Source organism: Protomyctophum bolini (genome assembly GCF_963924005.1).
Source record: "Protomyctophum bolini genome assembly, chromosome: 11".
NCBI classification, from domain to species: domain Eukaryota; kingdom Metazoa; phylum Chordata; class Actinopteri; order Myctophiformes; family Myctophidae; genus Protomyctophum; species Protomyctophum bolini.
The window spans coordinates 6,160,515-6,183,539 of record NC_137872.1 but is presented as its reverse complement, the minus strand read 5'-3'; the positions used below and the strand labels follow the sequence as shown (position 1 = coordinate 6,183,539).

The window sequence follows — 23,025 nt, the reverse complement described above, 5'->3', positions numbered from 1 at the left end:
ACTACGACCACACATGTCCCAATAAACTAGCTAGCCTAGCCACCGAGTTTGCTAGCGCTCTGGGAGAACAGAGCGGCTGAATTCTTTGTTTTGATTAGGTGGTGGTGTAGTGGTTTAACCACCGGCTAGAAGGCTGTTTCAACCAATCAAATTGCTTCCTTGAAACGACCTGTGGTAGAATGGGTAGTTAAACAACTAGTCCACTAGTCGACTAGTAAACTAGGCAACTAGTCAACTAGTAAAAATGACTAGAAATGAATGCCCTAGTGCGTGCATGCGTGCATCTGTGTCACATGACAGTCTCAAACCCTGCCTGCGTTTAAATCACATTTGAAAACCCACTTTATACTCGTTTCTTTCCATGATCCAGACTGAGATGTAGGCAATGTGTTCATGTGTTGCCACCCTCTGTGTGATTTCCCCTGTTTATGGTTTTATCGTTTAGTATTTTACATTTGTTTAAAGAGTGTATACAGAACCTTGGTTCAACTCTGTCGTTTTAAATGTGCGGTATAAATAGAAAATTGACTTGCCTTGACTATGAATTAAGTGGATTGGATTAATCAAACTGGAGGTCTTTGGAACTAAATAAAGGTTTAGAATGACTGATGTACCTCATGGTAATGTCCCTGTCATATTTAATGTCACGTTGGAGCCGCCATCATCGCGCGCGCGCGCACACACGCACACACACACACACACACACACACACACACACACACACACACACTAGAGACTGACACGGGAGTGGATTTCCACTCCTGTCCTGTCCCACTCCCACAGAAAAAATCCTGTCCTGTCCCAATCCTGGACCAGGGTAAAAATAAAAATCCTGTCCTGTCCCACTCCTGTAGAATGACTCCTGATCCCATCCCGCTCCCACTCGAGATGACTCCCACTCCCATCCCGCTCCTGTTTTTTTTAATACTGCATTGTGCCGATTATAGACTACTCCAATAATAAGATGAACCCCATTTTTCAAGACTAATTAGAGAAAAAAGTACATTGAAATTCAATTAGTCTAGTCCCCGTCCCCGATAACAAAATAAATAGTCTTATATTCAGCACAATATGGTAAGTTACTCATTAAGGCAATGGATGGCGTTCTTCTTTTTTTAAAGAGTATCGTTTCATGCCATTAAACAATGTGGCACCAGGAACAGTTAACGTGGTAAATGTAATGGTATATTATATATATACCATACGGCATATAATGCCTTAATCCAGTTTAAACAACAATCTTCAAAGGCCCCAACACATAATACCTTATACATACCTTGCTATGGTGGAATGTATGTCAGTTAAAAAACAAAACATTGGTCAGTCACACCACGCCTATGGTAACAGTACCTTAGTTGAATAAACCCAAACATGGTATTTAATGTTTTATTTTATTGTTTAAGACATTATTTCCTTCTCTCAGTCCCTGTCGCAGGGTAAACAAAACGTCATATAGCACATGGCTAATTGTACCGTGCCAGGGAGGAGGAGGAGGCGGAGCGGCTGTAACTTTCTCCAGGCCAATAATGGATTTAATCATTCCAAATAGGTCTCCATTCATTGCTACGGTCGACATGCTCGTCTCACCGTCACTCGCTTTTAGTTTTGACTAACGCAAGCGCAAAGCAAAGCTATTGCTGCGCTGTGCAGAAGAGTCATTGAAGTTGAAGTGAATGCGCAAGATTTGCGACATTGAGGGGGGCAGAAAACTGAGCGCTCGAGCACTGCAGCCTGGAGTTCAGAGGAGTGGGACTAGCTGGAGTTTGATAGTTGAGATTGTAGAGCTTGTAGATCTGTCTGTTTTTGCAGCTCCGGTGTCAGGGTAACAATAAGAAATTATAGGCAGAGATGAAGTGAAGTTGAACAGCCAAGCAGCAGCAAGCTACGCTACGCTAAGCTAACATCACCACCACCATGGCTGGTGTTGTGTTAGCTTAGCAGCTAAGCCTTAGCTTCTTGCAATGCTATAGCGTTCTCACTGCGGTCTCACTGTGCAGGCACTGTGGGCTGCTGCTTGGAGAGGAGAGGCTACAGGCGGCTCAGCGGCTGCTATGACCAAATTGATTGTGTGCAACATGACAACTGTTTTAAAGTATTGTACAGTGACAACTATTGAAACTTTATTGTAAACAAACACTGCGGTCCACCCAGCTCCACCCCCCTGGCTACAGCAGGCAGCCAGCAGTGAGCCTGAGCACCGCGGCGAGCGTTGTTTCCTTCCTGAAAATGATCATTATGATTCTAGATAGATGGCATTCCCGTTCCTGCACGCTCCCGTTGACTTTTATTCCCGTCCCGTCCCGATCACGGGATTAATAAAAAAATTAATCCCATCCCACAGGATTCCCGCGGGAATCACGTGACCCACGGGAATCCCGACAAAATGTCACTCTCTAACACACACACACACACACACACACACACACACACACACAGAGTCCGCTGGTCAAAAAAAAAAAAGAGAAAAAAAGAGAAATATCATGAAAGAACAACGTTAGCCACAGGCTAGAGGAGTGTGGTCACTAAGACATCATGTAATATGCAATCTGTCACAGACAGTGCACTTTGCTTTAGTACAGCAGCAAGTTACAGACCCCATCCCTGCACAGTGCACACTATATACGGGTACACCTCAGTAGAATGGTCTTCACTTCATGGCTCTTCTTTCCCCCCCAAGAAATAGTGGTAAAAAGGTGATCTACAAGCTCGTACATCTGCCATTTCCGCTGACTTTGAAAAAAAAATGTCAACATGGAAACGAACGACTATGACGATCACGCAAAGAATAACTGCGATCGTCTTAAAAACAATTGTGACATAAGGCGAGAATAATTGTGACAGGCCAAGGCGCAGCCATCACCGTGACCAATCTGAAGGAGGCTGTTGTCACTCACACCCCCCCCGCCGTTCCGGGGGGGTAGGCCTGGCATTCTACAAGGAGAATGAATGCTCCAGTTGTTGCTGGCTGTATTTTGGTGTCTTAAAAAAATGCGACGAGTCAGGGTTCCTGGACACGGTGTGTGTGTGTGTGTGTGTGTGTGTGTGTGTGTGTGTGTGTGTGTGTGTGTGAGAGAGATATGGGACAGAAAAACCACCATCAATCACCCTGTCTCGGAGTGTTGAGCTGAGGTGGCCTATATGTTGAACAGAGGGATAAGGAGCAGCCAATCACGAAGACCCCTCAGGAAGAAGATACCCAATCACAGAGGAGGGCCCCAAAGGGTGTCACGTTTCCGTGTAACGAGGTGTCGGGGACCGCCATAGGATGATTGACGCTGCCTTTTAGCATTTAACCCATTCTGACCGGGAACCCGTTTTGGTGTTATAGCATCATGTTATGCTTTAGCTATTGAAAAACAGCAGATCTACAAGCTCATAGCGCGCCACCGAGTGGCGCGCTACGAGCTTGTAGGTCTGCTATTTTTGAAAAATTCGAAGAACGACTGACATTTTTAGAATCTGATCTCAGGTCAGAATGGGTTAATCAGACCAGTGTGTGTCCAGTGGAAACCTCGTATGAATCTGATCTCAGGTCAGAATGGGTTAAAGGCGAGCCTCTCCTCGCCTATAGCTTCCTACACAGTCATGATCACAGACATATAAACATAGACTCTGGAGCGTATGTGCTCAAGGGAGGGCATAACTTTCCAGAGATGCCATGTGAAGCCCCGCCCCCCGCGGAAGCATGAGCGTGCGTCACAGAGCGCATGGTCGGGTCTGTACAAGTCCCGGAAAGGATGCGCTGTGATTGGCCAGTAATCACTTGAGTGGCAGCGTGACATAGCGTTCCTTCCTTCCTCTCCCAGTGTAAATTATTCCGCCCTTCAACCCACATCGCTCCAACGAACTGCAGCGGCCATTTAGGCATCTACTTTTTTGAATATCTATATCTATGGTCATGATGATGATGATGACTCACCACCACAACCACCACATCCATCCATCCATCTTAAACCGCTTATCTGGAGTCGGGTCGCGGGGGCAACAGCTCCAGCCTAGAGTCCCAGCCTTCCTTCTCCAGCCAGAGCAACATTCCTGGGGGATTCCGAGGGGTTCTCATTTCTCAAGCCAGTGTGGAGACGTAATCAACCCATTCCTGGGGGATCCCGAGGGGTTCCCCGGCCAGTGTGGAGACGTAATCAACCCATTCCTGGGGGATCCCGAGGGGTTCCCTGGCCAGTGTGGAGATGTAATCAACCCATTTCAACCCGACAATAAGTTCACGAAGATTGGGTTTTACACAATGCCTGGTACAATGCGATTCAATTCAATGTTATTAAAGTGTCAAATCACATCAGGGGTGCCCATTACGTCGATCGCGGTCGACCAGTCGATCGCAAGCGCTGCGCAAGTAGACCGCTTGGCCCTGACATGAAAAAAAACAAAACAAAACAGTCCTCGCCTCGGGCACGCAGCGGCGGCTTTAAAACCCCCCACAATGCAGTGCCTTGTTTTCAAGTGTGGGGAACGTCGGGTCTGTTATGTTGTTAAACAAACAAATTAAAAGGATATCTATCCATCATTGTTCATATAGCAAGATGCGCGCGGCAAAGAAGCCTAAAACATATCACTTCCATGCAGAGTGGGAAGAAGATTATTTTTTCACGATGTCACATTCCAAGTCCAACTGCGTTTGCCTTACTCGAGCCCATCGCTACATTCATGTGCTTCCCATTCAGAAGCTGATGTTGATTCCATTGCCTCGAAAATAGCAACACTTTTTAACATGAACTCTTCTGCGTTGGATAATGAGATCATGGCACTGCAGGCTGACATACAGTTAAAGTTGCGCGCCCGCGATGGAGAGTTTTAGAACTTACTCGTGAAGGAAAAGTATCCAAACATCAGGACTTGTGCAGCCTCGCTCGCAGCGTTATTTGGCTCCACATATTTACGTGAATCAGCGTTTTCCCGCATGAAGATAATTAAGTCCAAATATCTTTCCACGTTGACGGACGATCATTTGGAGGCCTGTTTAAGACTAGCTGTCAGCAGTGACTGTCTGGATTACGCAGCGCTGACGGACTCCATTCAGTGCAAGGCTGCAAGCAGTCATCTGATTAAAGGGATAGTTCAGATTCTTTTAACTTAAATTGTAGGAAATACTTTCCATTAATATAGTGGTTGCAACTGTAGGCCTATTCATTGATTGCCAGAGTCCTGTGGTAGGAGTTCTGCTCTGGTTGAGTTGAGTGCATTATTACTTCAAGTGATTGTGTATGCTTTTTATGTGTGATACTTTTAATATTGTAACATTTTATGAGCAATATGTTATTACAAATTGAAATTGATTGACGTTATTACAAAGAGTAACTTTAACAAAATAAAGGTGGTAAATAAATATAATTGATTGAAACAGTCCTAATGCCTTAATGTTATTTATTTTGAGTATTTTAAGCAATGGGATAATATTTTTTTGGTTGGTAGATCACCTTGAGCTGGCAATTTTAAAAGTAGACCTCAAGTCATAAAAGTGTGGGCACCCCTGCTTTACATATAGAGCAGAGAACCACCGGAGATCCCACCCTGAGCAAACAACAGTGGTAACGAAAACCTCCCCCCTTAGGAAGAAACCTCAAGCAGAACTTATTCCGACTCTATTGGGAGGGCGGCCATCTGCATCGACGACCGTGTCGATGTGATCACCGATCAGTGTGTCCTCCATGCTAAGCCAAGGAGGGCACGACCCACACCATGCAGCGAGTCCGTGCCAACACTGCCCATCAGGATGGGATGGCACGATGCCAAGACTTCCCATCAGGGCGGCATCATGCATGGCACCGTGTGCTCAGTGAGATGGCATGATGTCCTGCCCATGTTAGCACCCTGCCTTTCAGGCTGGCATGGTGGCACTCAGTGGAACTATGTCGCCCTGCCCGTCAAGAGTGAGATTGGGCACGATGCCCCCACCTCAATGGGACCATGCTAAGCCATCGCCTGCCCTTCGGGGGTGGCACGGCGCACTCAGTGCTAAGATGTGCCCGTAGGGGTGGGTTGGCACGGTGCCCTTGCTAAGGCATCGGGTGGCTAAGTGAGAAGGCAAGGTGTTGGCATGTCCTGCCGTGCCTCACAGCCGCGCTCATCATGGAGTGACACAAAGATAATGAATCTCCATTAATCTCTCTATAAAAACGCTGCATGGGAATGCATCCATCCTCACTCCTATTTTTAAAACCTGGCAATGCTTGACGTTTAAAGGGACATTTCACCACTAGAAGAGACTGCAATATTATTATTTGTTTGTATACCGTGTCCAATATTTGATTTATGTCTATTATGTGTATTCTACGTGCATTTTATGTCATATGGTATACAAGATACCGGGGTTGTGGCTCTTTCAGAGCGGGAACTCTGGGGGGAGGGGAGGGGGGGGGGGGGAGGGGGGGAAAACAAGTTCGAAAAATGTTGTATGCTATGTGAAAATTAATAAAGAAACTTTGATCAAAAAAAGAAGAGACTGCAATCACTCAATGTTAATAGTATTTGTAGTAGATAACAGTAGCACAGCTTCAAATGTGCACCATATGGCCAGAAGAATAATGTAGTACGTGTGTTTGACTGGATTGCTGAATTCCTACAATGCCCATAATGCTTTGGTGCACTGCCCCTCCTTATGGAGGGGGGGGAGGGGCTGCATGGAGGTGTCACTTGTAGTCCACGGAAGGAAGTGAGACCACATTTTCATGACAAAGTCTGGTCATGAGCATGACGTCAGAACTAAATAATCTTGTGTCCTAAACATCATTAAAATAAGTTATGGTTGCCTGCATGGGCCGTGGCTCAGCCCTGGCAAGGTCCATCCCTGGCATTAACATATGGTGCCACCAAAAATACAATACAGCACGAATATGTTCAGAGGCAACTTGGACCACTTCTAAAACGTAACCGATAGTCAAGTTAGGACTTGACATTAATAGTCGAAATGAATAGTTCTCAGTACAGTAATAGCCGAGAGAGTAAGGACACACTGGTGAGTTAGGCAATGTCCACGTGTGAACTTAAACCGCTCTTAACCTATATATTTCATTGGCTGGAGTCCCTCACGGATCAAGACCTAATTTTTTATTCCACGAATTTGCAACCCAATTTTTTCACCCAGTGTCAACTGTCTAATGTAGTCCTGTGCGCTACACTACACCTCTGCCAACCAGCGGACTGACCTCATGCTTCCTTCCATGCATGAGGAGTCCAAGCTGCTTCTTTTCACCTGACAGGGGAGAGCTTCCCCGGTTGGACATACAGTAACACGTGGAAGGAACACGTTATTCCGACCAGTTCCTTAATTTCTCCTCCATCAGGCTGGCCGATGGGAGGCAGTTTAGAGACCAGGATTACTGCATGTTTTTTGTGAGGGTATATACCCTAGGGTACACGGGGAGAACATGTGAGGGTACCTACCCTATAGGGGACACGGGGAGAACATGTGAGGGTACCTACCCTATAGGTGACACGGGGAGAACCTGTGAGGGTACCTACCCTAGGTGACACGGGGAGAACATGTGACGGTACCTACCCTAGGGGACACAGGGAGAACATGTGAGGGTACCTACCCTATGGGGGACACGGGGAGAACATGTGAGGCTACCTACCCTATGGGGGACACGGGGAGAACATGTGAGGCTACCTACCCTAGGGGACACGGGGAGAACATGTGAGGGTACCTACCCTAGGGGACACGGGGAGAACATGTGACGGTACCTACCCTAGGGGACACGGGGAGAACATGTGACGGTACCTACCCTAGGGGACACGGGGAGAACATGTGAACTCCACACAGAAAGGCCGTTTCACCAACCCCGCCTCGGAAACAAGGTTTTATCTCCATATTCTAACTTTTTGCAAAATGAACGTCCTAATTGATCAGTCAACAGAGTCACGCAAAAGCATCAAAAGTATCAGATCTAAGAGAGCTCTGAGCTCGTCCACCTCCTGGCACATGTGCTATAATGCAGGGTTTTCCACCCATATAATGTTCTACATGCCAACAACCAATGGAGGTTTACTTTTGCTGCTCTTAGCCGACACTCTTACAGCTCGGGATGTCTATCTTTAGACTCAATGTTAGACATCGTTTAGTATTAACCCATTCTAGACGGGATCCCCATTTGGTGTTTATACTGTAGCATTATGTTATACTTTAAGCTATTGAAAAGTAGCAGAACTACAAGCTCGTAGTGAATATACATTACGTTTTTAACTCGAATCTTTGCTTCTGGGGGGGTTCCTGGAAGAACATATTTACAGATGGGGGGGTCGGCGGGCAATTACATATCATTTTTTGGGTCCTCGACGTGAAATATTGAACATCACTGATACAGAAACAGGTGTTTCAGAAGGCCTGAATGGATTAAACACATTTGGTCAGTGGAAGCTGACGAGGGAACACATTTGTCAGGAATCCTTGTCGTGCGGCGGCTCGCAGCTAACTAGTAGAGAGCGGGACAACAAGATTAAGGAAGGCAAAGAGAACTGGCTTGGCACCCCGAGTCTGTTTTTAGACGCTTTTATCCGTCGGCGAACAATCCTCACGGGCCACGTCTCTCTTAACCCATTCTGACCTGAGATCAGATTCATACGAGGTTTCCACATGGGACACACTGGTCTGATTAACCCATTCTGACCTGAGATCAGATTCTAAAAAATGTCAGTCGTTCTTCGATTTTTCAAAAATAGCAGACCTACAAGCTCGTAGCGCGCCACTCGGTGGCGCGCTATGAGCTTGTAGGTCTGCTGTTTTTCAATAGCTAAAGCATAACATGATGCCAACACCAGAATGGGTTCCCGTTCAGAATGGGTTAATGGGCCGATATTATTGGCTCCCTTTGGCGTGGTTTAAGACGAGGCGCTCGGGTCCGTCCGTTGTCCTTGTCTATGTGACGTTATGTAACAAACGACAGGAGGAGGATGTCCAGTTTGACAGATCTTAAAAAGAGAAGAGGCGATGGCATGCATCCATAAAAATGCACAAACACAGCAACTGGTTGCAGATGACACCGGAGGCGCGGGGAGGGGGCGGGGAGGGGGGAGTGGGTTTGGGATGGTTGGGGGGGAAGGGGTTGGGGTGGGGAGGGGGGGGTAAACGGAGACGGCTGCTTTACTGGGTGAGGTGGGAATGTGACAAGTCCCGGAATGAGACCTTACTATGTGAGGGTGTGTGAGTGTGTGTGTGTGTGTGTGTGTGTGTGTGTGTGTGAGTGTGTGTGTGTGTGTGTGTGTGTGTGTTTGTGTGCACACGCGCACGCAGAGAGGGGTGGTGTTAAAGCCTGGTTTATACTTGGGGGGGACGTGCGTCGCGCGACGACCTACAAGCTCACAGCACGTCGCGGCCACACCGCGCTGTGGTCTTGAAGATCAGCTGTTTTCGGCGCGTGAGACTTTTGCGAGGCAAGACGAGAGAGGAGAGGGAGAAAGGGGGCTCCCCCCCCCCCCCGTTCCACCGTCAGGAATGGGGGGAGGGGGGAGGGGAGGTGCTCCAACCCCCGGAATAGACCTAGAAAAAACAGTGCATAAATCTTTGGCTGCTGATGGTTGGGGGCGGGGCGAGGGGCGGACGGACAGAGGGGACGGGCAGACGTACGTACGTAGGTACATACACGGGGCTAATTTGGGGTGTGGGAGGACCGGACACCCCCCCCTCCCTCCCTGCTGGTGGTGTTGTCCCTGAGAGCGGGACACCATTTAAACGGGGTCCTGCCCTATGAACCTGTTAGCTTAGCGGACCACTTAAAACCGTTGGGAGTCCCCCAGGGGTCAATATCAGGCCACCTCCTTTTTTTGTTTTCCTCTTCTAATCAAACACCGATTCACTTCACTGCAATATAGCCTGATCTACCGGCTCGCTTGTGGGCTTGTAGATCGGCTATTGTTGGTGTTTTCACTACTACTGTTTTATACTCACTGTACTATTTACGTTATTTTACCAACTTGTAGCTGAACTGGCCAACTGGGTATGCAAGGTCTTTAACCCATTCTGACCGGGAACCCATTTTGGTGTTAGCATCATGTTATGCTTTAGCTATTGAAAAATAGCAGATCTACAAGCTCATATCGCGCCACCGAGTGGCGCGATACGAGCTTGTAGGTCTGCTATTTTTGAAAAATTCGAAGAACGACTGACATTTTTAGAATCTGATCTCAGGTCAGAATGGGTTGATCAGACCAGTGTGTGTCCAGCGGAAAACCTCGTATGAATCTGATCTCAGGTCAGAATGGGTTAAGCAACTAGTAAAAATCACTAGAAGTAAAAGCCCTATGCGCGTGACATCATCATACCAGGACGTTACGCGAGAACGCCTACTGAGTTGCAAAATAAACTACTTTCTGGCATTGACAACCCATAGATCCATAGAAGAAGAAAAGGCCTACCAAAGCACCCTTTTCTAGATGGACCGCTTTTAGTGTCACACCCAGTTCCCTTATTGTATGAATGTGCCCTAATTGTTGCATTGTTTCATAAACCCTCTGAGGAAAGCTTGACGCCGAAACACCTCCGTGTTTTGTCCGTCTGCGCTGTATAATGCAATAAACGTACCTTCAATGGAGTGCTGGCTATGTCTCTATTACAGTAACACATACATTCAACCAGAGAATTTGCATTCAAATTACGGTAAACGAAGTTAAACTCACGTTGCCACTAGATTTGCCAATCAATTTGCCACTAACTTTATGAATCTGCATAGCAACAGGCCAACAGGAAGGGGACGTTTTAGTGGGTTACTCACCATCTCACAGTACTCAAAGACCAACAGGAAGGGGACGTTTTAGAGGGTTACTCACCATCTCACAGTACTCAAAGACCAACAGGAAGGGGACGTTTTAGAGGGTTACTCACCATCTCACAGTACTCAAAGACCAACAGGAAGGGGACGTTTTAGAGGGTTACTCACCATCTCACAGTACTCAAAGACCAACAGGAAGGGGGCGTTTTAGAGGGTTACTCACCATCTCACAGTACTCAAAGACCAACAGGAAGGGGGCGTTTTAGAGGGTTACTCACCATCTCACAGTACTCAAAGACCAACAGGAAGGGGGCGTTTTAGAGGGTTACTCACCATCTCACAGTACTCAAAGACCAACAGGAAGGGGGCGTTTTAGAGGGTTACTCACCATCTCACAGTACTCAAAGACCAACAGGAAGGGGATGGCCTCCACACACTGTCCCACACACTGCAGGATGTTCGGATGCTGCAACACTCTGTGAAGAGAAGTCCCAATGTCATCCAGAGTGACTTGGTAAAGAGACACTTTCAGACATGAACACTAGAAAAGGTCCCGGGGAAGTTTGTCCAGTTTTGAATTGGCCAATAAAAGAATCAGCGGCCACCGTGTTGGCCGTCTGCCTTGCTCAACGCTCCACTGTGTCGTGGCATTGTTTTGTCATCAGCAACAGAGCAGAGAGGGAGAACCGCGGAATTACCACAATGTCTCAAATAAATTGCCCGTCATGCACGTGTATTCCCCCGACCTTAAAATGCGTAAACAAAGTGTGAGTTAATTTACGGGACGCGTCTTTTAGTTTCCAAATATGGGACAATTCCGTATTCTTTTAGGGGGGATGGGTGGTATAACCTATAGCATCTGGTCAAAAAGGTGACTAAAGTTACTCAAAGTGCTCACCTGTACGGGTCTCCCTGCTGCAGGAAGTCGTTCTGTTCTTTGGCGGTAGCGTTGGCCTTCAGTTCCTTCACCACGGCCCTGGAGGCCCCGGGATCTGTGTAGACCTCACTGAGAAGGACCTATAGAGGAACGCCACCAACACATGGGTTATTTAACCTGCTACAAGACCTCACTGAGAAGGACCTATAGAGGACCGCCACCAACACATGGGTTATTTAACCTGCTAGAAGACCTCACTGAGAAGGACCTATAGAGGAACGCCACCAACACATGGGTTATTTAACCTGCTACAAGACCTCACTGAGAAGGACCTATAGAGGACCGCCACCAACACATGGGTTATTTAACCTGCTACAAGACCTCACTGAGAAGGACCTATAGAGGAACGCCACCAACACATGGGTTATTTAACCTGCTAGAAGACCTCACTGAGAAGGACCTATAGAGGAACGCCACCAACACATGGGTTATTTAACCTGCTAGAAGACCTCACTGAGAAGGACCTATAGAGGAACGCCACCAACACATGGGTTATTTAACCTGCTAGAAGTCCTCACTGAGAAGAGGAACGCCACCAACACATGGGTTATTTAACCTTCTAGAAGACCTCACTGAGAAGGACCTATAGAGGAACGCCACCAACACATGGGTTATTTAACCTGCTAGAAGACCTCACTGAGAAGAGGAACGCCACCAACACATGGGTTATTTAACCTGCTAGAAGACCTCACTGAGAAGAGGAACGCCACCAACACATGGGTTATTTAACCTGCTAGAAGACCTCACTGAGAAGAGGAACGCCACCAACACATGGGTTATTTAACCTGCTAGAAGACCTCACTGAGAAGAGGAACGCCACAAACACATGGGTTATTTAACCTGCTAGAAGACCTCACTGAGAAGAGGAACGCCACCAACACATGGTTGATTTAACCTGCTAGAAGACCTCACTGAGAAGAGGAACGCCACCAACACATGGGTTATTTAACCTGCTAGAAGACCTCACTGAGAAGAGGAACGCCACCAACACATGGTTGATTTAACCTGCTAGAAGACCTCACTGAGAAGAGGAACGCCACCAACACATGGTTGATTTAACCTGCTAGAAGACCTCACTGAGAAGAGGAACGCCACCAACACATGGTTGATTTAACCTGCTAGAAGACCTCACTGAGAAGAGGAACGCCACCAACACATGGGTTATTTAACCTGCTAGAAGACCTCACTGAGAAGAGGAACGCCACAAACACATGGGTTATTTAACCTGCTAGAAGACCTCACTGAGAAGAGGAACGCCACCAACACATGGTTGATTTAACCTGCTAGAAGACCTCACTGAGAAGAGGAACGCCACCAACACATGGGTTATTTAACCTGCTAGAAGACCTCACTGAGAAGAGGAACGCCACCAACACATGGTTGATTTAACCTGCTAGAAGACCTCACTGAGAAGAGGAACGCCACCAACACATGGTTGATTTAACCTGCTAGAAGACCTCACTGAGAAGAGGAACGCCACCAACACATGGTTGATTTAACCTGCTAGAAGACCTCACTGAGAAGAGGAACGCCACCAACACATGGGTTATTTAACCTGCTAGAAGACCTCACTGAGAAGAGGAACGCCACCAACACATGGTTGATTTAACCTGCTAGAAGACCTCACTGAGAAGAGGAACGCCACCAACACATGGTTGATTTAACCTGCTAGAAGACCTCACTGAGAAGAGGAACGCCACCAACACATGGTTGATTTAACCTGCTAGAAGACCTCACTGAGAAGAGGAACGCCACCAACACATGGTTGATTTAACCTGCTAGAAGACCTCACTGAGAAGAGGAACGCCACCAACACATGGTTGATTTAACCTGCTAGAAGACCTCACTGAGAAGAGGAACGCCACCAACACATGGGTTATTTAACCTGCTAGAAGACCTCACTGAGAAGAGGAACGCCACCAACACATGGGTTATTTAACCTGCTAGAAGACCTCACTGAGAAGAGGAACGCCACCAACACATGGGTTATTTAACCTGCTAGAAGACCTCACTGAGAAGAGGAACGCCACCAACACATGGGTTATTTAACCTGCTAGAAGACCTCACTGAGAAGAGGAACGCCACCAACACATGGTTGATTTAACCTGCTAGAAGACCTCACTGAGAAGAGGAACGCCACCAACACATGGGTTATTTAACCTGCTAGAAGACCTCACTGAGAAGAGGAACGCCACCAACACATGGGTTATTTAACCTGCTAGAAGACCTCACTGAGAAGAGGAACGCCACCAACACATGGTTGATTTAACCTGCTAGAAGACCTCACTGAGAAGAGGAACGCCACCAACACATGGTTGATTTAACCTGCTAGAAGACCTCACTGAGAAGAGGAACGCCACCAACACATGGGTTATTTAACCTGCTAGAATACCTCACTGAGAAGAGGAACGCCACCAACACATGGGTTATTTAACCTGCTAGAATACCTCACTGAGAAGAGGAACGCCACCAACACATGGGTTATTTAACCTTCTAGAAGACCTCACTGAGAAGAGGAACGCCACCAACACATGGGTTATTTAACCTTCTAGAAGACCTCACTGAGAAGAGGAACGCCACCAACACATGGGTTATTTAACCTTCTAGAAGACCTCACTGAGAAGAGGAACGCCACCAACACATGGTTGATTTAACCTGCTAGAAGACCTCACTGAGAAGAGGAACGCCACCAACACATGGGTTATTTAACCTTCTAGAAGACCTCACTGAGAAGAGGAACGCCACCAACACATGGGTTATTTAACCTTCTAGAAGACCTCACTGAGAAGAGGAACGCCACAAACACATGGGTTATTTAACCTGCTAGAAGACCTCACTGAGAAGAGGAACGCCACCAACACATGGTTGATTTAACCTGCTAGAAGACCTCACTGAGAAGAGGAACGCCACCAACACATGGGTTATTTAACCTGCTAGAAGACCTCACTGAGAAGAGGAACGCCACCAACACATGGTTGATTTAACCTGCTAGAAGACCTCACTGAGAAGAGGAACGCCACCAACACATGGTTGATTTAACCTGCTAGAAGACCTCACTGAGAAGAGGAACGCCACCAACACATGGTTGATTTAACCTGCTAGAAGACCTCACTGAGAAGAGGAACGCCACCAACACATGGGTTATTTAACCTGCTAGAAGACCTCACTGAGAAGAGGAACGCCACCAACACATGGTTGATTTAACCTGCTAGAAGACCTCACTGAGAAGAGGAACGCCACCAACACATGGTTGATTTAACCTGCTAGAAGACCTCACTGAGAAGAGGAACGCCACCAACACATGGTTGATTTAACCTGCTAGAAGACCTCACTGAGAAGAGGAACGCCACCAACACATGGTTGATTTAACCTGCTAGAAGACCTCACTGAGAAGAGGAACGCCACCAACACATGGTTGATTTAACCTGCTAGAAGACCTCACTGAGAAGAGGAACGCCACCAACACATGGGTTATTTAACCTGCTAGAAGACCTCACTGAGAAGAGGAACGCCACCAACACATGGGTTATTTAACCTGCTAGAAGACCTCACTGAGAAGAGGAACGCCACCAACACATGGTTGATTTAACCTGCTAGAAGACCTCACTGAGAAGAGGAACGCCACCAACACATGGGTTATTTAACCTGCTAGAATACCTCACTGAGAAGAGGAACGCCACCAACACATGGGTTATTTAACCTGCTAGAATACCTCACTGAGAAGAGGAACGCCACCAACACATGGGTTATTTAACCTTCTAGAAGACCTCACTGAGAAGAGGAACGCCACCAACACATGGGTTATTTAACCTTCTAGAAGACCTCACTGAGAAGAGGAACGCCACCAACACATGGGTTATTTAACCTTCTAGAAGACCTCACTGAGAAGAGGAACGCCACCAACACATGGTTGATTTAACCTGCTAGAAGACCTCACTGAGAAGAGGAACGCCACCAACACATGGGTTATTTAACCTTCTAGAAGACCTCACTGAGAAGAGGAACGCCACCAACACATGGGTTATTTAACCTTCTAGAAGACCTCACTGAGAAGAGGAACGCCACCAACACATGGGTTATTTAACCTGCTAGAAGACCTCACTGAGAAGAGGAACGCCACCAACACATGGGTTATTTAACCCATTCTGGGCCTCTACAAGCTCGTAGTGCGGCACTCTGTGCCGCGTTATGAGCTTGTAGATCCGCTATTTTTTTTTATCATGAAAATGTGGGGGAAATCTTCGTTTTTAACTTTGCTTCTGGGGGGATCCCTGGAACAACATATTTTCAGACCAAATACAGATAATTCTGGGGGTCCTAGACATGAAATATTGAGCACCACTGATAGAGGAACATAGGTATTTCAGAAAACTGTCAGGATTTAGAAGACTTTTATTTATTTTTTAATTATCAGGCCTAAACGGGTTAACCTAAAAGCACCGGGGGGGTCTGTGTAGATCTCACTGAGCACACCAAACACACACATGGGATAATTTAACCTTGTCTGGGATAAACTCCTTTTGATCCTAATCTCCATCAGTGCTTCTCAGCCCGTGGGGAAATAACACCTCTCTAGTCTAGAATACAGTTACATACATTAGGTGGGATATATTATAGACGCTGTGTAATTCTGAACGAAAGCCAGGCTTTCCTTCACAGCAGGGAAGTGAAGCCTGGTGAGTTGATGTGATCAACCAACACATGCCAGTGATCCGCCTATGTAACGTGTGTTTATGTATTGTGATGTCTGTGTCCCGACGGCTTCACGGAATGAAATGAATCCACACAACGACAAATAAAGTCTGTCTGTCTGTCTCTGTCTGTCGCTGTCTGTCTCTGTCTGTCTCTGTCTGTCTCTGTCTGTCTCTGTCTGTCGCTGTCTGTCTCTGTCTGTCGCTGTCTGTCTCTGTCTGTCGCTGTCTGTCTCCGTGTGTAGCTGTCTGTCTCTGTCTCTCTCTGTCTGTCTGTAAAGCCAGAGAAAGCTCCCGTACAGCAGTGAGGGTGTCACGTGTGTGCATGACAGATGCGTGTGCGGTTGGTTCATAGGCAGGAGAGGAGAACGCACACACACACAGTCGAACACACATGGACACAGGCGCACACACACACAGTCGAACACACACACAGTCGAACACACATGGACACAGACACGCACACACACACACAGTCGAACACACATGGACACAGACGCACACACACACACACACAGCATGAGGACATAAATATGGGCTTACAGACGACGTGCAACAGCTCAGCTGTGGGGATAATGAGCCTGTGAAACTATTTCAGCAGTTTTTATTTCAGATTAACGTTTCAATACAAGGTCAAAAAATATATTAAAAAGCCTTGACTGACCGGGAGCTTTTTGATAGAACAGTCTGTGGACTTTTTTTTTACAGTGTGTGAAGTGACTCTTGGTCTGTCATGGCCCGTGTGGAACCAAATCCAGCACCAACAAGACGTCTCTTAATCTTGAACCAGTCGAAATAATAAAAACTAAATTAATTAATACACAAAAGCAAATAAATAGAAACAGGCTTGGATGCAGAATACAGTACAGTGCACAATACGGTATCTCAAATGAACAACTATCACGATGTAAAACCTGTGCGTGCGTGCGTGCCCGTGTGCGTGCGTGCCCGTGTGCGTGCACATAGAAATCCTACCTTGCCGAACCAGCCGTTGCCAATTTCCTGGATGTAACTGAGACTGTGCCGTGCCACCTGGGAGCCTGTGGATCCCTCTGTGTGAAGACAAACACAACACAACAAAGTTACACAATGAACCACAACTCAACACACAGTCACACAATGAACCACAACTCAACACACAGTCACACAATGAACCACAACACGACACACAGTCAAGAGAGACCCTACTAGCGTGCTGCGTGTGTGTGTGGAACGAGCTTCAAAATGTTCTTTCTTGCGTTGATCTCCGATCTCCCCCCTCTTCTTCCCTTTCTTTGTTTTCTTGGAAAAAAATAACACGATGGGAAATAAGCACAAAAACTAATTTCCCCCACTATTTTACTTATAATAATTCAATAATATGTGATGTGAAAATAAAGATGATTCTGATTCTACATAAAGTAAAATTCTTAAAACATTACATAGTTCCGCTTCAAGAGAGAAAAACAAAAAAATAAACTGAAACAGAAAAATGTGTGTTGTTCCCAGCAGACACACACATCTGCGAGCGCGTGTCGGACACGTATCTATCGACGCAGCGGCCGGCGAAACCCGACAAACCCACTCGATGAGCTAAGCTGCACCACGGGATCAATTTTCATTATTGGCCGTTTGCATGTCAGTCAGGAGAGATTATAGGCTGCGATCAGAGCGATGTAGACAATATGTGTCTGAGGTTCCCCAAGGTTTTATCTGGCTGCTGTCACCTGGGCTACATTTACTCACATATTGAACAGAGTCCTTCCTACACACACACACACACACACACACAGACAGACACAGACAGGTTTTCTGGAGTCTTTGTAGCCTCAGAAACCCATTTTGGGGCCGAGTCCACTTCAATTCGGCATACAGTAGTATCGCAAACGTCGCTCTCTCTCTCCGCTGATTTTTGATCGTCTGCAATCGCAGAAATGTGGCTCAAATATTTGAATATATATTCTTTCAGAGCGAACATTTTGAACTCAAATCTTTGCTTCTGGGGGGAGGGGGGGTCCTTGGAACAACATATTTTCAGGTGGGGTTTGGCAGCCAATCGCATATATTTTTGGGGGTCCTTGACGTGAAAATGTTTGAGAACCACTGACATAGAAACATTGGGTTTTTCAGAAAACTGTCAGGATTTAGAAGGCATTTGTAGAATCGTCCTCAGGTTTAATTGCCCAGCCCTAGGCAACAGCTGTGGTCGAGTTAGAGGTCGTATGAAACTCGGTAACATAGCGAGACCGCGCGTGCACACATTCATTCATGTAAACGTTATATCATCCAAACGCCTGGCGTGACAGAAAGGGCCTTCGTGCAATTACGTCATACACAGCCAGAGCCTGCCATCGCGCAAATTCCAGCCAGAGGAGAAACACTTTTTTTTGTTTTGTTTTTTCCAAAATTAGTTAATACTCTTCACATACTAGAGCATGTCTGAAATAAGTGTCAGAGCTGAAATTGACATAAATATGAATTAAATTCTTAAACATGCAGCTAGGTGTAATGTTAGAGACCACAGAAGTGAACCTTTCAAGCCTGTTTTGACCTGTGGGTCAAACTGAACAACCAATGTCAATTTGAAGCTATGAGTCCCTGCTTTCATATGACATGTAAAAACGAAAAAAGAAAGAAAATCCAATGGCAGTCCCCAAGTAAAATTTGGTCACGTGTTTTTATTGGTAGATTATATTTTTTCTCTTCTTTTTTGTCAGTCGTTGTTGGGAGCCATGGCCACTACTTCCCATCTGACGTTATGTGGAAGTTCAGACAGATCCAGAGCAAACTCAGTAACTGTTTGCTTACATAACGTCTTCAGACTAGGACTCAGGTCTAAGATGTGCAGGTCAAAAGCGGGTGTGTTGACTCCTCCTAAGAGTATGACACGATCCCCCACAATGCAACAGCACATACGAGACATTGGACCTGGTGGTCCTTTCCCCTTGGGCTCAACCTTCTTCCAGGAGAAGGTCTCTGGGTTGAATTTCCACAGATCATTGAATTTATTGTAAACCTTGTAGCTACCAAATATGAACAGCTCTTCATTGTAGGTGAAGGCTGAATGACACCAGCGTCCTTCTGGAAGATCTTCAGAAAGTCTGCTCAGCCAATGGTTGGTCTCTGTGTCAAACACTCTGATGATGTTGTTGTTGTAGTTCCCCAAGGCCCCAAATACAAACATCTTTGTCCCGATGATGGTGGCCAAATGGCCAAATGAATCAGCTGGTGTAGTTCCTCGGGTGTTAATTAAGGACCAGACCATTGTGCTGGTGTCCAACTTGTACATGTTATTCCGTCCTCCATAGAAAAACAAGACCTTCTCCAGGACACAGGCTGAGTGGAACAACGTCACCTCTGGGACAGCCCCAGCAACCTCAGGCTTAAACCAGCTGTGGGTGTCCACGTGAAAAGCATAAAGCACGTTAAAGTCATCCCCGCTACAGAAGTTATTTCCTCCCAAGACGTAGACTGTATATTCTACCACCACAGCTGTGTGACACCAGGAGGGAACCTCAAGGTTACGTTCTCCTCCCCCAGGCGTCACTGGCGGCAACTCCAGCCAGCGCAAAGTCACTGGGTTGAAGACATGGACCTCAATCTGACCCTTGTTGCCACCGAATTTTCCTCCAAAGGAGTACACCTTGTTATCCACTGCTACCACAGCGTGATTGTCTGGTTTCGTTCCTCCTCTCAGATGCACCGTCCAGAAGAACATTTCTCACACAGACCAGTTGAAGTCTTGCTCCGTGTGAGAGCCCTAAACCAGTGGGCCGTCGCTTGTATCGGGTCAGTGGTGTCTAAGACAAAGACTTGGGTCGACCAATCAAGGAAGTCGATGACGGTAGAAACTGAATTGATCACAAGGACAATAAACCGGTACAGGGCAGGTTCTGTCTAGGTGTCGTTAAAGGCGGCTAAGTGACAATGTGTTTTTTAGTTTACGTTTCATTTTTAAAGGACACGGTGGCGATGAAGTCATTGTGATGATGTAATTAAGTGTAACACTTGATGATGTCACAAGATGATGTCACTCCAACAGACCTCCGTCTGGAAGACGTCAACATGACTACCCCTAAACACAAGCCTGACTCATTGTGTTGAGCATTTCCTTGTGGTCAGAAACGCACAAACATTTTCATCAGATACAATAGCTCATTGACAGTCAGGGGGAATCCCAGCGTTATCGCCTACTGTCTGCCACCATAGACTCTCGTTTTATTCCACTTGTAGAACAAGACCACCCCACCCCACCCCCCCACCCCCCCCCCCCCCCTGCCCCCCACCCACCCACCCAAAACAGCTAGCGAGGATCGGCTATAGCTAATGTCACCATGCATGGTCTATTTAAGAGTATTTTAAAAGCATAGCAGACCGTGCGGGCCCTGCAGGCATTCGTTCATAAAGGTTATATAATGCATACGTCTAGACCCGTGGCGTGACAGAAAGGGCCTTTGTGCCATTACGACACACACATGATACCAGAGAGGAGCGAGTCTGACTCACACGTAGGGCAGTTATCAGTAAAATAACTGATAAAGTTGCCCATGTAATGTGTTGTTTGCACTGATATGTGTGACCAATTAAGACATTGTAAGTGTGTGTGTGTGTGTGTGTGTGTGTGTGTGTGTGTGTGTGTGTGTGTGTGTGTGTGTGTGTGTGTGTGTGCGCGCGCGCACGTGTGTGTGGTTCCACGGCAAAGATAAGACCAAACTACACACAGACACTCACAGCTTTATAAAACCAAACAAACTGTCATTTTGGAGAATTGATGCAACTCTATCCATACTTCTGGTGTGCGTGCGTGCGTGTGTAGGTCTTACCAGCGATGCGAGGGGGTGGGTCTAGGTGTGGGGGTCCCGGCAGGGCCACAGGGGGTACAGCCAGGGTGTAAACCTCAGCGGGGGACTGGGTGGACGGGGTGTCCTCTCCCGGAGGCGTGAAGTCGATCTCATCGTCGAAGTGGTCCTCGAACTCCTGGGAACGGAACCAACGAACCAACGAGAGTTTAGTGGGAGTTCAACCCATTTAGACCCGAGGACGATTCTACAAATGGCTTCTACAGTTTTCTGAAAAACCCATGTTTCTATATCAGTGGTTCTCAAACATCTTCATGTCAAGGACCTCCAAAATAAATATGTAATTGGCCGCTGGACCCCCATCTGAAAATATCTTGTTCCAGGAACCCCCGCCCTATGTATTTTGTGTAGACTTCTAGTAAATTAAGTAATGCAGATGTTTAACAATAATGTAACTCTTGAGAGCGAAACCTCTTGAAAATGAAACAGACCCGTATGGGTCCATTTGGTCTACATCAATAAACGTGACTTACAAGCTTCAAAACCCAGGTTAGAAGAATGCTTTAACAAGAGCTTGTTGTGACTGAATAATAAATACATTGTGTCAATTTGGAAGGTTATTTTATTTTTTTCCATTTTCCGTAACGATGTTGGACATACGAGGTTTCCACACGACAGTGACTGACGACAACGTGGAGTCAAAAAGGAGTGCGATCAGCGCTGACGACAGAGAACGTTAGTCCATGCTGCTGCTGCTACTGCAGCTGCTGCACACACACAGATGCTGCACACAGCGGTCACCCCGGCCAGGGTTTATCATCACAGCACACAGCGGTCACACTCAGCAGCACAGCTGGCTTCGGCCAGTGTTTATCATCACAGCATTAAAATTACATTACATGAAAAGGTTTGGGGTTAAAGGAGCCAAGCGACTGTGGACAGTTAGAAACGTAGTAGGTGCAGTCGCACCCGTGCGACTACAGAATTTGACCGTTCAATCGTGATAAAGGCAAGGCTATGAGTCGCTGTTCTATACCTTAATCTATATATATTACAAAATGGTGTGCACAGCGTGAATGATATTAGGAATGACCGACCTGGCTGGATACATATCAGTGGTCCATGATGGTCCATCCGTTGTGTGACCTGCTTAACGAGCAACGGCAAAAAGGCAACGATCTGTCCCCCCACCACCACCACCACCACCACCACGCCGAGGTGTAGTTAGTTAGACGTCAGCCCGCTCTCCTCCTTCTGCGTAGCAGACTATATGCGGCTTAGTAAGTTAGTAGTCTCCTGTAGCTCTACATACGTAAGATGTTCTGTCTGAAGCAGTCAAAGCCAAGCAGAATGTTACAATACTAATTCTCTGTCTATCTATCTTATGAGCAACATAAAAATGAATTGATTATATCTATCAATCTATCTGCGTATAAAACAAAGAGTCTATTCAGCATCAAATCAAATTGATTATATAGATTATATAAAAACGAACATAAAAACAATATTGTGATAAATATAGTTAGCGTGATAATGGCTGAAAAGATATTGTGATATATGTTGCCATATCGCCCCACCCCTACCTCATATCACTGTATTAAATAAAAGCACACTATTTGATAACTTTTCACCATGCCGCTAACATTATTTGTGTGCTACTGCTACTAGATTTTTCAACGTGCTACATGGAAAAATGCTAAGCGTCGAGCCCTGGTTCAGAATACTTCCAACCGTCATTTATTGCAGCAGACAGACTTCACATTTAATCGGCCGACAGGGCCTTGTAACATGCCGACATTTTGTGCACATGCTCAGAGCAAATCCCGTGCAATGACTCTCCATACCGGCAGGTGGCGGTAGTCTGCGGTGCGGTGCCCAGCCGGGAACAAACGCAGCGTCTT

The 23,025-nt window shown here is 46.5% G+C and overlaps 1 protein-coding gene across 1 annotated transcript in view; it reads right to left on the bottom strand.

The window, feature by feature from the left end:
* lmtk2 (lemur tyrosine kinase 2) overlaps positions 1–23,025 on the bottom strand; it is an 83,557-nt gene that overhangs the window by 36,681 nt on the left and 23,851 nt on the right. The window contains exons 3-7 of the mRNA XM_080776482.1: positions 22,969–23,022; positions 21,149–21,302; positions 17,322–17,398; positions 11,617–11,735; positions 11,107–11,194 (exon numbers count right to left, since the gene is read on the bottom strand). Of these exons, the coding sequence (XP_080632608.1) occupies positions 11,107–11,194; positions 11,617–11,735; positions 17,322–17,398; positions 21,149–21,302; positions 22,969–23,022 (492 nt within the window). The remainder of the gene's footprint in view (positions 1–11,106; positions 11,195–11,616; positions 11,736–17,321; positions 17,399–21,148; positions 21,303–22,968; positions 23,023–23,025) is intronic.